The sequence below is a fragment of the Chanodichthys erythropterus genome, chromosome 24 (assembly GCF_024489055.1).
Source record: "Chanodichthys erythropterus isolate Z2021 chromosome 24, ASM2448905v1, whole genome shotgun sequence".
In the NCBI taxonomy this organism is placed as follows: Eukaryota; Metazoa; Chordata; class Actinopteri; order Cypriniformes; family Xenocyprididae; genus Chanodichthys; species Chanodichthys erythropterus.
In genome coordinates, this window is record NC_090244.1 from 29,124,988 (window position 1) to 29,141,315 (window position 16,328).

A 16,328-nucleotide genomic window follows, 5' to 3' on the forward strand; every position below is an offset into this window, starting at 1 on the left:
ACAGGAGGAGGGGGAGGGCGAGCTGGGCCCACAGGCTTTGGTGGTTTCGGGGCTTGAAGCTTTTTTGTTGATATCTGGGGGCTCGCAGCAAAAGAGTGGGAGAGTTTGGTTCCCACATACACCAGTTCCTCCATTTTCTCTGAGAAGCACAGAAGAGGGGATGCTGGAGAAAGGGATAACATGTCTGGTGAGAGGGCTGTTGCTCTGGTGTTACCGGAGGCTGTAATATGTTGTCCTGGCTTCCCTGGCTGTTTTCCCGAAAGTCGTCCTTGGGTGCTGAATCTTGGAGCAGTTCTAACACGTCACTGTCTCTCGGTGAGCTCTGTGGGCAGGGCTCAGTCAGGATTATGTGCATGAGCAGTGGTTGTTGGCTGCGTGGTGTTATCATTGTCCTTGTGGGATGTGTCAACCGCATGTCCATTCAGGTGCTGAAATGAAGTCCTGTGGTCAGTTGCACTCTGTCCAGGTGTGTTTGTGCCATTCAGGTTGAGTGGATTTGCACACACTGCTGAAGGATGATGGAGGCAGTAGATATTGTCCTTTAGCACTCTTGAGCCCAGTTTGTTTGGGTGCAGGCCATCATGAGTAAACAGTTGTCTCTGACTCCAGAACAGATTAAAGTTGTCGATGAAATTCAGTCCTTTTAAGTTGCAGGTTTTTTTCAGCCATGTGTTAAGCCCAAGCAACCTATTTGTAAATCTATTTGTTCCTCTTGCTGGGAGTGGTCCACTGATGAACGACTGAACTTTTAGTCTTTTAAGCATTTCAAAAAGTTCATTGAAATCCCTCTTAAGGGATAACTGAGTTCTACACACATTTCTTTTAAGACCGTGACTGCATCCGAAATCACATTCTTCCCTAGTATATAGTAGGTCAAAAACAGTATGTGACAAAAGAAGTGTTTCTGGATTCACAGTACTAATAACTGTGGATCACAGTAAAATAACAGGATAAAAGTACCGAATGATCTACTACTTCCGGTGAGATTCTGAACGTGTAAATCTCATGGACACTTTACTATCCCATGAGGCCACGGAACAGGATTTGTGAAAGTGAAGCGACACAACTGAAGATCACATGATATTGACATCATGATAAATGTAGTAGCCTATGTCCAGATTACATTCATACTACACACGCTCATACTATACAGAACATACTTTTTTAGTGGTCGTGAAGTAATTACTTGTTCAAAATAAGTACCTAAAGAGAGTATGTGATTTCAGACGCAGTTTAATGCTCCATTCACTTTTTCCATTGACGTGCCAGAGGGGGTTAGTGGTCGCCTCAAACACACCACTACGAGTCAATTAACCATCGTAAGGACTTAGAAAACTATTTATGAAGGTAAAAAAAGTTACTTAGTTCTGCTGACTGTTAATCTGTTACCAGATCAAGATTACTTTGTCAGACTACATGATATTTGTGGAAGTGTCAGTGAATTTCACATGATGGCTGATTGTTTATTATTCATTTGTTTATGATGATAAATGTTTAATATCTGTAACAGTTTAACAGAAGGATTGTTCATGTTTGTGTCTAATTTTCATAATTTGTCTTTGTTTCAGACGACACTCACCCTCATACATTCACACAAACACAACTGCTCACAGACGTGACCTGATTTCTGAATCCAGCGGATCATTAATAGTTTTGTGGATTGAACTCTTGGAGCTCTTACTCTCTAACCGAGTCAAGGACGATCTCAGCAGTCCAGAGGCTTCAGACACTGACAGTGTTTCATTATAAACTGATGAACATGAACAAACCTCATCTCTCCATTAGTCCAACTCTTCTGACTCATTTCAGAGAATAAAGTGTGGACAGTGAAACTCATGTTTGATCATCAGGTGATTCTGTTCCTCTCAGAATAGAGCAGCTCCATCAGCAGATGTTCAGCGTCCTCACAGGAGCTTCATGTGACTGGAATCCACTGCTGCTCTTCTTTCTGGAGATACACTGGGGTTACAAACTATAAGGCCCGGTTTCACAGACAGGGCTTTGCTTAAACAGAAATAGGCCTTAGTGCAGTTAGGGCATTTAAGTACTTTTATATATATATATATATATATATATATATATATATATATATATATATATATATATATATATATATATATATATATATATATATATAATTACTGGTGTGCATCTTAAGACAAAACAACAGCACTGGCAAATGTTAAGATCTGTCAGTACAAGTTACTTTCAGTTAAAACAGCTCAAAAATGCATTTTAGTCTTGTCTGTGAAACCGGGGGTAAAAGTCTAATGTTTCTGTCATGTAAATTACATTTTTAGTATTTTTGGAATAAAATGACTCCTCCTTGGTTCTGCCAAGGCTAATTTCTCCTAATATTTTAAACACACAAATTATATTTTTATACTTTTTTTTTCACACAGCTTACTTGTAAATGCAGCATAAATATTCTGATATTTACTTTGACTTTCCTTTATTTCCTTCACTATCAGATGTGTCACATTTCATCTCGAGCATCTTCACTGTTGTCTTTTTGTAATTGTTCAATGTGATGGAAATATTATATACTTATTTAATATTCTAAAGTCTTTTTCATTGGACGAGGGCAAAATTATTAAATCTCTGCATAAAAAAGCATTAAAAAAGTTAAAATGGGACCTTGTTGTTACTAAAAAGGGAAACAAATCTGATGTTGAAGAAACAGCCGTGTGTGACTCAAATACTGAAGATCAGATTATAAATGGAGGTGAAACAGTGGCAGGTCTAGAGTTTGTTAACAGCGGGGTTTGTCGCCCTCTGCTGGTTCGCTCTTGAAGAGCCTCTTGAGGAAGCAGAGCTGCAGGTATCCAGCGGTGATGATGACGAGACTCTGAACAGCAGTCCAGATGTTCACATAAGTGGAGTTGGACTGAAGCAGGTAGAAATCAGCTCCTCGTCTCATTCGCTCGTAGTTGTAGTGACGCCACATGAGGAAGACAAACTTCTGCAGTCTGATGCTGCTCTGCTGTGTGCAGGTCAAGTTCATTCAGTTGGGTGGTGGGAAAAAATATATTTGAAATACAAGAAATCTTTTTTTTTTTTTTTTTTCTGTCAAAAAGAACAAATATAGCCAAAGATGTTATAATAATTAAGAGCAAATCACGTTACAGTAAGGATGTGTTTGTTGTTTATTACCTCAATGAAGGACAATGAACAGTTCATCTGCTTCATATCCTCCTCTTTCTTTTTCTTCTCTTCTTCCTTTTGTTTCTCAATGTTCTCTTGTCCCTCGTAATACACACCAAAGTTCAGGAAAACCTGCATGATCCCAAAGCGACTGTGGAAATTACTGAAGCACTGATGAAAACCTACTGATTTTTTTTTTTTTCCAGTATACAAGTTTTATTGTAGTACTTTGATGTTTATTAATTAAGTATATAATTACAGTTTTTTTTATGATTGCTTACACACTAAAATTAAACTTTTCCCACAATTAGCAAAACCTTACGCTCAAGGAGCAAAACACAAGGCTAGATCTGCACAACTATAAGCACATTCTCAACCTCACACTTTTGGCAAAACACTACACACATTGTTTTCCACAACAATAAACACACTTCGCTACATTAGACACAGAAATCTAACATAATGTTACTTTGTCATTCCAAGACACTGCTTTCCAAAATACCACACCTATAAACCAATTGATCAAACACAGCCGTCAGGTGTGAAGACACTCATGTGCTTTACTGTAAACTCAACAATCAGGTGCTATAGTACTATAAAAAGGCAAAATGTGAGTTTATAAGTCTTCAACAAAATGAAAGGCAATGTTGCAGTAAGAGGGAGAGGGAGAAACATAATTTTGAATCATTTTGAATGTCCCGGGCCAACGTGGTGGTAACATCCCAAAGTATGTTACAATCGCACAGAATGTGGTCCTCCACCAGCATGCCAACTTAGGCTCTTACAACACGGCCCACATATTCACATTTTAGACAGACTGCACAAAATCATCACAGCAGAAGACCAAATGGATGCAGAGCAGTTGAGATACATTGTCATGTGGGGACAATATAAAAAAACGGGTTTCATTAGCATCCACAATTTTCACTCCAATACATCCCACCATACGGTCCCTTCCTTAAACCCATTGAGGAGTTTTTTGTTTGTTTGTTGTTGTTTTTTTTTTGGCATGGAAGGTTTACAATCTCCAGCCTTATGTCAGGATATGCCTCATTCAAGCCATGGAGAAGGCCTGACTGAACTGATGCAGGATCTGTGCAAGGATGGATTCACCTTCCAAGAAGGCACCATCCTCGCTGTCTTGCGTGAAAGGACATCACCTGAGATGTGGATGAAGTATGGCCAGATCCAGCTAGACCAAGAGATGATGCTTTGGTGTTTTGTCTCCACAAATATTTTTGTTCGTGTAATATATTATATTTCGAATATTTTCTAATTTTCAGTGCAAAATATAACCTTTGGAAAAGCATTGATGTATTGAATGGATATTTACAATGTGGTGAGAAATAAATATTTTCATCAATGTGCAGTACTGATCTTGTGTTTATATATATATATATATATATATATATATTCATGTTCTTTTCTCTAACAATATCTCTGAAAAAAAATCAAACCCAGACTATATAATTAGAAAAGTATAAAAGTTACAAGTGTTTAAGATTGAGCACAGCAGTGTGTAAATGAATCAAACAGAATCAGAATGTATGAACCATGTGTGTTCCATACGGTGTCAAAGTTGGGTTTTGTTAAATTAATGTAAAGTTTTGAATGAAGTGTTTCATTTTGCAAATGATTTGAAGCGTTGTGCTACTTTGGTGTAGGGTTGTGTTAATTGTGTGTAGTGTACCGGGCCCTGTTTTCAAAATTGTGCTTAAGCAAGCGTAAAAAACTGTAATAATTTTAATAATTAGTTAATATGAATAATATTAATGATTTATATTAATAATTATAATTTAACACAATTGGAACAACATGAATTCTTAAATCCTGTGTCTGGAGTTCACATGGTCTGCATGATGTACTAAAACACGAATCAAGGTGTTGTATTGATGAGTGTCACTAGGGGTCACTAATGCTTTAGTAATGCAAGTGCAACATACCAAACTGATGGACCCGACGGACGATTCAACATATCGAATCGACTTAAAAAAAAAAAAAAAAAAAAACTTTAGCTGATGGTGCGGAACACACTAAGAAAACTTAGTCGGCCAACGAACAAAAACTGCCCGACCGTCGGCTTGATGTGTTCCTGCCTTACAGTATTTCACAATTGCTAAAACACATTTCTTGAAACCATCACTCATTTTCTCAAAACATTAAACACAAATCCAATCTTTAAACTAATTTCACAAAACTTCTGACTCTTATGGCAAAATCAAACAAAGCTTTCAGATCATTCACACATTAAGCAAAATATAAACACATACAGATCATTCATTAGACACTACATCAAAAAATGGAAAACACAACATCCAGAACATGAGGTTACAGAAAAAAAAAGTATATATTAAAACAGTAAACACATTTTGCCATTACATAAAATGTATAGAAATCACAAGTAATGTGAATTTAAAGTATACCGTATGTACTGCAAGTACAGTATTATATTCAATATTATATAGTTGAATGTCTGTATATACAGGACTTACATACTGCAAACATACAGCAATCTAAATGCAAATGACTAAAAGGTCAAAGAAAACTCTAAATGAAAAGCATGATACAGTACACACACACACACACACACACACACACACACAAAACAAAGTTCAGAGTCAGTGAGAGATTCATTCTGCTTCAGCATCACGTCTTCATGTTGGGTCCGGCCTAAATCAAGTCAAGTCACCTTTATTTCAATTGCAATTTATACTACACAGATACTAGTCTAGTCTAGTCTTAAAAAAAAAAAAAAAAGAAAAAACTTCTTATTCCTATCCTTTCACTTCCTCTAATCCCTCTCTATTGTAGCTTAGGATAATCTGAGCACTGCCTATAACTTGTATTATGAGCACTTCTTGTCTATTTGCCTCGTCATGACGACTCGCTTGTTGTATTTCTTCACTTGTAAGTCGCTTTGGATAAAAGCGTCTGCCAAATGAATAAATGTAAATGTAATATAGTCAAAGCAGCTTTACAGTGATAACAGGTACATGATGATCAGTAATGCAAAGAGGGTTCATTTTGGCTGTACAGCTCTAAAAGAAAATAGTGTCATTGTTCAGCTGAAGTCAGTTCAGTGTTGATTCACTTATATTGTAAAGATCATCAATTATTATGTAAATTACTGTAATTATTTTCCTCTATAAAGCAGTTACGCAGTGATGTCATCATCTAGGCTAGCTTAGTTCATTTCTCATCCTATAATGTCAGTACTGTCAGATCAATAATATTGTTGAATATTAGTGAATATTGTTGAGGACATTTTCCACATCACAGGCAATGTCGTCTCTTGCCAGGCAAAGGGAAAAACCTGTGCCGGATCCAGCCTTGACAGCCTTGTCTCCACACCCCTTGCTCTTTCTCCTCATCATCCTCTTACACATACTCTTCCTCGTCTACTTTTACAGTCTGAGGGCGACAGCGCCAGACTAACAGCCTGAGGGCGGAAGTGGGCGGAGCAAATTTATCTTCATAGGCACTGCTCCATTTGGAGCTTTTTAAAGTTTAAAACCATGTTAACCCATTTTAGTGTATGGTTGTCATTTTCCTTTTGTATTTTTTTTTCTAGATGTTTTCCATGTTTTATTTCTCAATGACATGCAAGAAAACATCCAAATAAAGGATTTCAAGAACAAAAAAAAGATATTCACTTCCTTCCTGTGACATGGGGGTGTCAACTTCCAACCCCTACTTCCAGGAAGTATATTGAATGCAAACCCTCCCAAAGAAAATATATTTTCATGTTAATATTAAGAATTTTTTGTTGATATATATATATATATATATATATATAAGCTTTCCATTGATGTATGGTTTGTTATGATATGACATTTGGCCGAGACTCAACTATTTGAAAATCTGGAATCTGAAGGTGCAAAAAAATCTAAATATTGAGAAAATTGCCTTAAAGTTGACCAAATGAGGTCCTTAACAATGTATATCCATTCACAAAAATATTTTTTTATATATTTATAATAGAAAATTTACAAAATATCTTAATTGAACATGATCTTTACTTAATATCCTAATGATTTTTGATATTAAAGAAAAAAATAATAATTTTGACCCATACAATGTACTGTTGGCTATAGCTACAAATATACCCGTGCAACTTATGACTGGGTTTGTGGTCCAGGGTCACATATAGATGTATTTTTTTCAAATGAATGATGTAATTTAACATTTTAATTCACAATACTCTGTTGGAGCAACTTAATAGCTGCACTTTGTCCTGCACTTTGTTCCACCACTTTAAAACAAACAGATTTGTTGTTTGTTGTGTTTTCATATTCAAGAGATTATAAGCTAAACGCAGCTTTTTTTTGTGTTCGCATTGAATGTTCTTCAACTTTGATTGATCTGTTGATCTGTTGAAAGAATTTATTTTGAGTTAGATGCAAAAATGTTCTCCTCCTATTCAAATTTTACATTGAAGGGGTGCATACAACATACAACATATGTGCGGCAACTATAGTTTTTTTGTTTATTTCTGACTCATCCATGCCACAAGTGTTGCTGGTTTTAAATTACTGATTTTTTATTCCATATATCTTGTTGGATGTGAGAAGTCGCACCAGACTATTTCAATTACAGTTTTTTTCCAATTGCTAACACACAATTTTTCAAACTAGTCTGGTTTTATCAAAACACTTAACACAATTCACAAAACCACACACCCAAACTGCAAAATACCTCATATATCCTGCAAAATGAAGCACTGCAACCGAAACTACACAGAGCATTATCAAAATCAAACTTTTGCATGAAATGGCACACACTTCATTCATATTACCAGATTCCTTCACATATTACCTTCACTACAGTAAACAAGTCAGTACAACATAAGCACAGCAGATATATTTACATGGGACTGAACAAAAATATTCTTACAAAAAAAGTAAACTGAAAAAGAAAATTTCTGAAAAAAAAATATATTACAGTAAAAAAAACAAAAAAAAAAAAAAAAAGGCAAGAAAAATAATTAGGCAGCATCTTGCCGCACAGCCGGGTCTGGCCACAACGCCTCGTCAACATCACAGGCAATATCTTCCCTTGCCAGACATCGAGGGAAGAAGCGCCTTGAGTGCCTTATCCATCCCTGAATTGCACCCACATCAATCTCATCACATGCCTCTTCCATGGCCTGCACAAGAGGCATGCGCACAAAGGGCTGCCGGTCGTATACCTTCCACCGCCATGCCGAAAAGAATTCTTCTATGGGGTTCAGAAATGGTGAGTATGGTGGGAGGTATTGCACGAGAAATGTTGGGTGGTCAGCAAACCAGTTTTGGACTGAGGCTGCACGATGAAAGCTCACGTTGTCCCATACTACAACGTACCGTTTTCTTTGATGGTCTGCATCATTCATACGCTCTGGTGGTATGAGAATGTTGTGAAGTCTGTCCAGAAATGTGAGAATATGGGCTGTGTTGTATGGTCCAAGTTTGGCATGACGGTGGAGGACACCATGCATATTGGAGATGGCAGCGCACATTGTGATGTTCCCACCACGTTGGCCAGGAACATCTATAATGGCTCTGTGGCCAATGAGGTTTCTCCCTCTTCTTCTGGTCTTTGCTACGTTGAACCCAGCCTCATCTATAAAGATGAACTCATGTGGGATTGCATGAGCATCCATTTCCAGTACTCCCTGAAAACAAAGAACAAAAATCACTCAATATGGTGTTATCCAGTACACTGGGAAACAATGTTGTGTGTAGTGTACTGCAGTCAATATAGTACTTACATCCACATATGCTCGTCTGAACTCTTTGTTTCTTTGAGAGTTTCTCTCAAACGGCACCTTATAAAGTTGTTTCATTCTGATTTGGTTTCGCTTGAGAATGCGAGCCAATGTGGACAGACTAACTCGTTGAATGTTGTTGAATAAGGTGTTGTCTTGGATGATGTGGCTTTGAATTTCTCGTAATCTGATTTCATTATTTTCCAAAACCAAGTTTACAATGGCAGCTTCCTGTACCCCGGTGAACATTTGGCCCCTTCCTCCACCATGGTGTCGTCTCTCAGTCCTTTAGAAAAAATAAAAAAAAATATATAGGGCTTGGACAATGCAGCCTAAATATTTTCCCCCACAGTAGAGTACATTGTACAGGAAACTTGTACAGTTCATGAATGGCTGATGTCATACACTAAGTAAACAGATGTCACCCAACTGATACACTATGACATGGGGTATACTACATGTGTACTACATGAAATTTTGGTTACATACCTGTTCTCCAGTCTAAAGGTCCGGATGACAGAGGCGACAGTAAAACGGCTCAAGTTTGGCTGCACTCTCTGTCCAGCCTCACGCATTGTCAACCCATGGTTGATGACATGATCTACTAAGGTTGCTCTGATTTCATTTGAAAGTGTTTGTCTTCTTTGGCCATGAACTCCTCTACCTGCTCTACCCCTACCTCTCACTCTTCCTCCCCCTCTTATTCTCAACCTCCCTCTTCCTCTTCCTCTTCCTCTTCCTCTCTCTGCAATGTCTTCCATTGTTGTTGTAAAAAAAAAAAGGTTCTCACCTGTGGTCTTTTCATAGTGCTTACATCCTGATTGAAGTGTTAACAATTAACCACTGAGGTGTTTGGCCAGGTGGCACATGTAATTGGCCAATTAGCTCATGTAGTGTCATTTTGAATGCCAGTGTTTTGAAATGGCAAACATGTGACTTTATGTCAGATTGTTGTGTCTTATGCAGAGAACTGTATTTAGTGAATTTAAAAAGTGCTATTTTGAAATGCAAAATGTGTGTAAAACAGAAAAGGTGTTTAGACTTTTGGAGACTTGAGAAGAAGTTTTGCTCTCTGTGTGTCAGTTTAAATAATTGTGCTGTGCATGTCATTTTAGTGTGTTAGCAATTGGAAAAAACTGTAATAGTATTATATTAGTAATAGTATTATATAATTATATTACACTCTGTAACAATGAGAGATACACTGCTGTTTACATTTAGTATGGTAAATAAGATATTTATAGTATAGGTATAAAAATATTTAGTAGGCCTAATGAAATTTGAAGTAAATGAGAAATAATGCAAAGGAAAGTACATTTTCTGAAATGTTGCGCTTTCTTGCGCTTGAAGGATAATATGGCCCCCATGAGGTGTAAATCACAGAAACGGCCCTCCGACAATGTAAGTTTGAGACCCCTGCTATATGAATATTCAAGTTAATCTAATATGCTTTTAACACAACATCTAGTCAACATCAGTGCTATTGCTATAATTTGGATGGTATAGTATCATGAGCCACGTCAATTAAAGTCTTGTGACACTCATGCCAGGCGTTATTGTTGTTGTTGTCGAGTTTACGCACGCCGATTGCTTTGGGCCGGGCCTAGTCAAAGTCCAGGGCCGATTTTTAGTCCCAGTCAGTCCCTGTTAAAACGATCGAACTGAAATGATGGATATATATATATATATATATATATATATATATATATATATATATATATATATATATATATATATATATATATATATTTTTTTTTTTTTTTTTATATCAGAGGTTGCGTTAGACTTTAACATTGTCCGTCATTTTGAAGGAGAGGGTCGTAAAAATTCCGTCATAATCTATTACTACCCGTCATTTTAATTTTCATATTTTAATTATAATAACACATTTAATTGCTTTTATTTTTGTTCACAAATAAAAGCAATTAAATGTGTTATTATAACATTTGAACAAAAATAAAAACAATTAAATGTGTTATTATAATTAAAATATGAAAATTAATATGACGGGTAATTCACACGCGAAATTTCTCTGTAACGTGACTGTTTTATAGGCTATGTGTTGGTAGCCATTAAAGAAAACATAGTTTCATATTTATGTTTAAATAGTCCTATGTTATATTTTAAATTCATCTATTTGATTATGAAAAGTTAACAGCATGATGCATCATGAGATGCGCAGTATATCCGGAGACATGACATGTCAGACATGATTTTAAACACTTCATTAAGTTTTATTTTCTAGAAAGCCTTTCTTTAAAGTGAATTTCGTTTTGTAAAAATTGTATCTTAATTTTAATCAATGTTTCATTAACCAATTGCCTGGATGTAATAAATAAGAAGCAAATATAACAGACAATATAATCATGACATGGAGGCGCGGGCGCGATCACTGGCGCGTGAACTGGAGCGCGTCTTACAGGCTAAATGAAACGAAACTCAGCGGCTGCTTGCCTCACATACATGAGAAATATATCTACAGAAAGCTTTAAATACCTACTTTAACGAAAACGAATTCATTCAAAACGAAAAGAAATAGGCTACTCTGATTATGTAGACTAAACCGAATGAAGTGCATTCTCTCTCTAGCGCATCCATAGATGATGAGAGTCAATATCAACTTCATCTTTGCAGCCGACACTGATTCAGAAAACATTACTTTATTAATAAACAATTAAAATGTCTCCTTGCTGTTTTGCGCATTCATGAGACCAATATCGATTCGTAAACCATTGTCGATCTCTTGGTAGGCTATGCTGTTTTCAGTTGATGATTAAACAGTGCATTGTGCGCCTCCCATCCAATAAATCGCAATAGGCTTAACGCTTTGTGTTGCTTTTGATATGGAACAAAAGTCTCAAATTTTCAAGATTTCAAATTCTGTCCATTTCATTAAGAAATTCAAGCAATAAATACCGTTTTGGCGCTCTTTAATGTGGCGTGATAGAGAGTTGTAGCTTCTGGGTAGGCCTACTCATCTGTGCGTTATCAGTATCAAACGCATAGCAAAAGATTCGTGCCAGTTTTTTTTTTTTTTTTTTTTTTGTTCTGGATCCAGTGCTCTGCTGCTACATTGGAGCGTACTCGCCACCAACTGGACAGGGGTGTGAATTACAGTTACAATTTACAGTAGATCACCCTGAGTGTAATCTGTCACCGTGACGGACGGCCTTCAGATTTTTCCGTCATTGATAAAAAAATTCCGTCAATGACGGAAAATTTTCGGTTAACGCGACCTCTGATATATATATATATATATATATATATATATATATATATATATATATATATATATATATATATATATATATATACTCACATTGTGTTAATAGCTTAATCATATACACACAAACACATAAGTTACGAGATATATATATATATATATATATATATATATATATATATATATATATATATATATATATATATATATATATATATATATATATATATCAGTGGCGTGCGGTCCATATAAGCTGAGAATGCCCTGCATACCCAAGCCATTCGTGGACTCGTCAACTAATATTAACATTATAAATTACTATTAAATCCCTTGTTTGATGTGTACCATAAAGCCTACATGATCGGTAATGCGTATGTAACTGTCCGTAATTAATTTATTTGCCAAACGACAGTTCCCTAAATCTGCCAGTTACGAACTTCCGGGTAAGCTGATCTGCAGCAGCTTTTGCGCCTTCGCGCTTTTGTTATGAAACGTCATCATTGTAGCGCGTTCTCATTGGTTTGCTGGTCTATTGCAAATTACATGTGCAGGATAAGCTTTGAGCGGACCGCTCGCCCAAGGGGAAAAATAGCTACTGGCAGATCTCGATCACCGAAAATCACATTTTATTTGATACAAAACTAACTAGACTTAGCCAAATAACTAAAACTATTTTCATAGTATAAAATTTTCTCCATTGAGATTTTTTTATGAAAACTTATAAATAGTTTAAGGATGTTAATCGATATCATTTCTGTGTTTGCATAATTTCAACTTTTTTTTTTAAAGAATAGCCTACTGATATTTTTATTTATTATAGCCTACTTATATTTATTATAATTACATTTTTTTTTTTATAATAAGCTGCTAATACTAATTGTTATACTTTTTTATTTTTATTATTAATTTAAAAGGTACTTCTGGCATACATTTAAATTGACGCCATGGTGTTTTTTATTTGTCGTGTCTGATTTAGATCTGTGTCCTAAACTGATACGTTGAAGTATGTCATTTCTGTGACACTAGCGGATTACAAAAATACAGCATATTTTGCAAACACCTTTCGCATGTTGCGCCTCCGTCGACTCAAACGTCACAAAAGCTCTTACAGGTGCTTGTGAAGGCACGTCTCAACAGGTAAATATGGGCTACTCTCAATAAAAGTTACAACATATTAGAAATACTTTTCGCTGTGTTGCTATTTGTCATGAGCAAGCAAATAAGTAAACTAACAATGTCTAGAGAGAATGTGGGTGTCTCTCATATTAGCTGCATTGGCCACATTTATTTACATGACGCACCACACAGCATACCCGGTTAAAAAAGTCACCGCTCATCACTGAAAGGTACGCCACTAAAGGCTCTTTGGCCAGTTGTGTGTCATCATCCATTTCAGCCTGTGAAAGTTGAAGAAGGGCTTTTCCTGGTCTTCCTCTTTCAATATCAGAAAGCACGGCTCCTCCACTAAACCCTTGAAGACTTTTGGTTGTTGTGCAGTGCAGACGTCTTCTGTGATCTGTGGCTCCTTCAAGAGAGAAGGGTACAAACAAATGGGATGAAATGTTAGAAGTGTATTTAACAATACTTTGTGTTGTAGTCAGGATGCAGCACAGCATGGATAATAAAGTTCTGACATTGTGTTTTTCTCATGTTTATATACTGAATACATCAATCATACCCTGTTACTAATGAAATTAATCCATTATGTTTAGTTTAATTATTTATTTATTTTTTTTTTTTAAGGCAAGCAATTCACATGGCTTTTCACGCTGCACTTAACCTAAAGTAACTTAACTTAAAGTAACGCTCCACATATTGCTTGTATATTTACATGCTTTTGACAGTCACAGAAACACTGTGCATTGTATATGAATAGAAAATTCAGCATTGAAAAGAAAAAAAACAACAAATGCTGACAGAAAATGCAACAATTGCAGTATAGAAAATACTATCATAGAAATGTCCATTCAGGATAAACTTGATAGTGAAGTTGACTATATGTAATGAGGATGTGCAATGTCTGAGCATTTATGTAAACATATTGTGTGCTTTGTTCATCCAATCGGTGACACTGGCACTGCAAATATGCAAATAAGGATGTTAACCCAGGGTTTAGTAATATACAGTGTGAAACGCTGCGTATGAATACTCAGAATTAATTGTTAACCCCAGGTAAATGATGATCAGTGTGAAACGTGAATCAAGATGACCCAGGATTCTGTTTATCTGGGGTTTACAATCACCCAGGGTTAACTATTTCAAGTATGAAAAGCCCTCATGTTTGTTTTTCATTCTAATGAAAAGAGAAATTCATACATTTTTAAAGACTTTTAACTTTCTCTTCTTTTTTCTTATCATTAACATGAAGATCCCACAGTCAGTAGAGTCGGTCAACTGTTGTTGAACATTCTAAAACAATACAATATTATCCAATTATTCCTGAAAAGATTTGACAGATATAACAACACACCATCTGTAGCTTATGTGTTTATGAAAGTCTTATGAAACTAACCTTGTTTTTGATCAGCTTCCCTTGTCCTGGGGTGATTCTGAAAAACTTAAATATATAACCATAACAATTGCATAAAAGATACAAGTTTTGTTGTTCTAAAGTCAAAATTACTACTTACTGCATTGCAAAAACAACATTTTAAATTCAGAATACAAAAGAAACGTTCATACCTCCATAGACAACAGCCTTTTTGAAGTGAATTTGAAGGTGTTCATTCAACTTGTGCCGTCTGGTCGGTTTAAGAGCACTGGACAGATGAAATTATTGCAGCACATTTTGCATCGCTGTAAATGAAGTAAAGCGGAGCATCTCCCAACACTAATATGCCTCTAAAAATCCACAAAAACATTGGTCAGTATTGTAAAATGTAACCAATTAAATAAAATACAGCACCTACAACAAGGTAAAATCCAGCCTGGTCTCATTGTTAATACGTAGTTATTAATACGTAACTTTAAAAGACACAAAACGTACATATTTGTACGTTTTGAATGGTGCTAAAACGTACAAATACTGACGTAATTATGGCACCAAAACGTAAACATACTTACGTTTTTACTGCGAATAAAACGTAAAATATTTACGAATCTTTCATGTCATAAAAATATATGTATAAAATATATATAAATGTTCCCTTTTTAATATTTTTAGATGAATGTAATATCCCTAAACCCCACCCCACCCCGAACCTAAACCTACCCATTTTATACATAATGTTAAAAGAATAAATCATAATGGACAGAAATGTGTAGGAAAATTAATTTTAGTAAAAATATGACATTAAAACGATATTTTGAGCCACTTATCCTACACCTACCCCTAAACCTACCCATAACAATTTCTTAAAACTAACGTTACATACTGTTAATAAATGAAAAAAAGACAAACAAGCGTAACGTTAATCACAATCATTTATTTTTTGCAAATATGTCAAAAGTGGTACCAAAAGTTAAAATGATGATGAGTTTCAGTCGCAGTCCTCTCTGGCTGTAACGTAATAGTTTTTATAGGGTACAGAGCAGAATACAATTTATTAATCCGTGAAATTATGAATCTGTTCTTCTCTCCGTCAAGGTGCGCACTAATTTCAAATGTAAATCCACTGAAACACGGCATATCGCAATCTGCGACGAAGCAGGTGAGAACCAATGAGCATTCGATATCAGTGCCGTAAACCATGTCGTAACGCTTTTCGAGGGTGGCGCAGGCGCACTGGCGCTATTTTTTTTATTTGAATCATAACGTGCGCGGGCTTTGACTGTGACGGTCGCTGTTGCTGAGAATGAAGGTGAAGATCGACAGATAAAGGGCTGAATTTGAATCTGTTCCTCGCAAACATATGGATTCTAAAGATATGGAGTACAGCAAACAAATAAAATGGGTGTGATTTGTTAATTTATGTGTTGCTTTGGTGTATCTTATGGTTGTATTGTCAGTCACTGCATAGGAAAAAAAAAATCGCACAGCAAAATATTACAAAACGATTATAGAAATGTTATTCATTTTAAGGTTTCAAAGTGTAGTCTCGTTTAACATTATGTAACGTTAATGACAATTGAACACAACATATTTGAATCATTAAAGCCACGATTTTAATATTAATACATGGTAATTCATATACATTCACACTTTACGTTAGATGTTTTACGTTTTTTAAGCTGCTAATACGTAAGTATTTGTACGCTTTAGTGCTATAAATACGT

The 16,328-nt window shown here is 35.7% G+C and overlaps 1 protein-coding gene across 1 annotated transcript; it reads right to left on the reverse strand.

The window, feature by feature from the left end:
- Positions 1-2,752: 2,752 nt before the first annotated feature.
- LOC137014827 (transmembrane emp24 domain-containing protein 6-like) lies at positions 2,753-15,458 on the reverse strand. The gene is made up of 4 exons (XM_067379340.1): positions 15,455-15,458; positions 13,444-13,638; positions 3,154-3,326; positions 2,753-2,983 (listed from the first exon to the last, which is right to left on the reverse strand). The coding sequence occupies exons 1-4, from the start codon at positions 15,456-15,458 to the stop codon at positions 2,753-2,755; spliced, it is 603 nt and encodes a 200-aa protein (XP_067235441.1).
- Between the last annotated feature and the right edge of the window lie 870 nt (positions 15,459-16,328).

Excerpts from the sequence above, each read along its gene's own strand:
- LOC137014827 (XM_067379340.1), bottom strand. Across the intron at positions 3,327-13,443 it reads GTACCTTTCAGTGATGAGCG|GTTTTCATCAGTGCTTCAGT; the intron begins GTGACTTTTTTA and ends AAAAATCAGTAG. Across the intron at positions 2,984-3,153 it reads GTTCATTGTCCTTCATTGAG|CAGAGCAGCATCAGACTGCA; the intron begins GTAATAAACAAC and ends ACCTGCACACAG.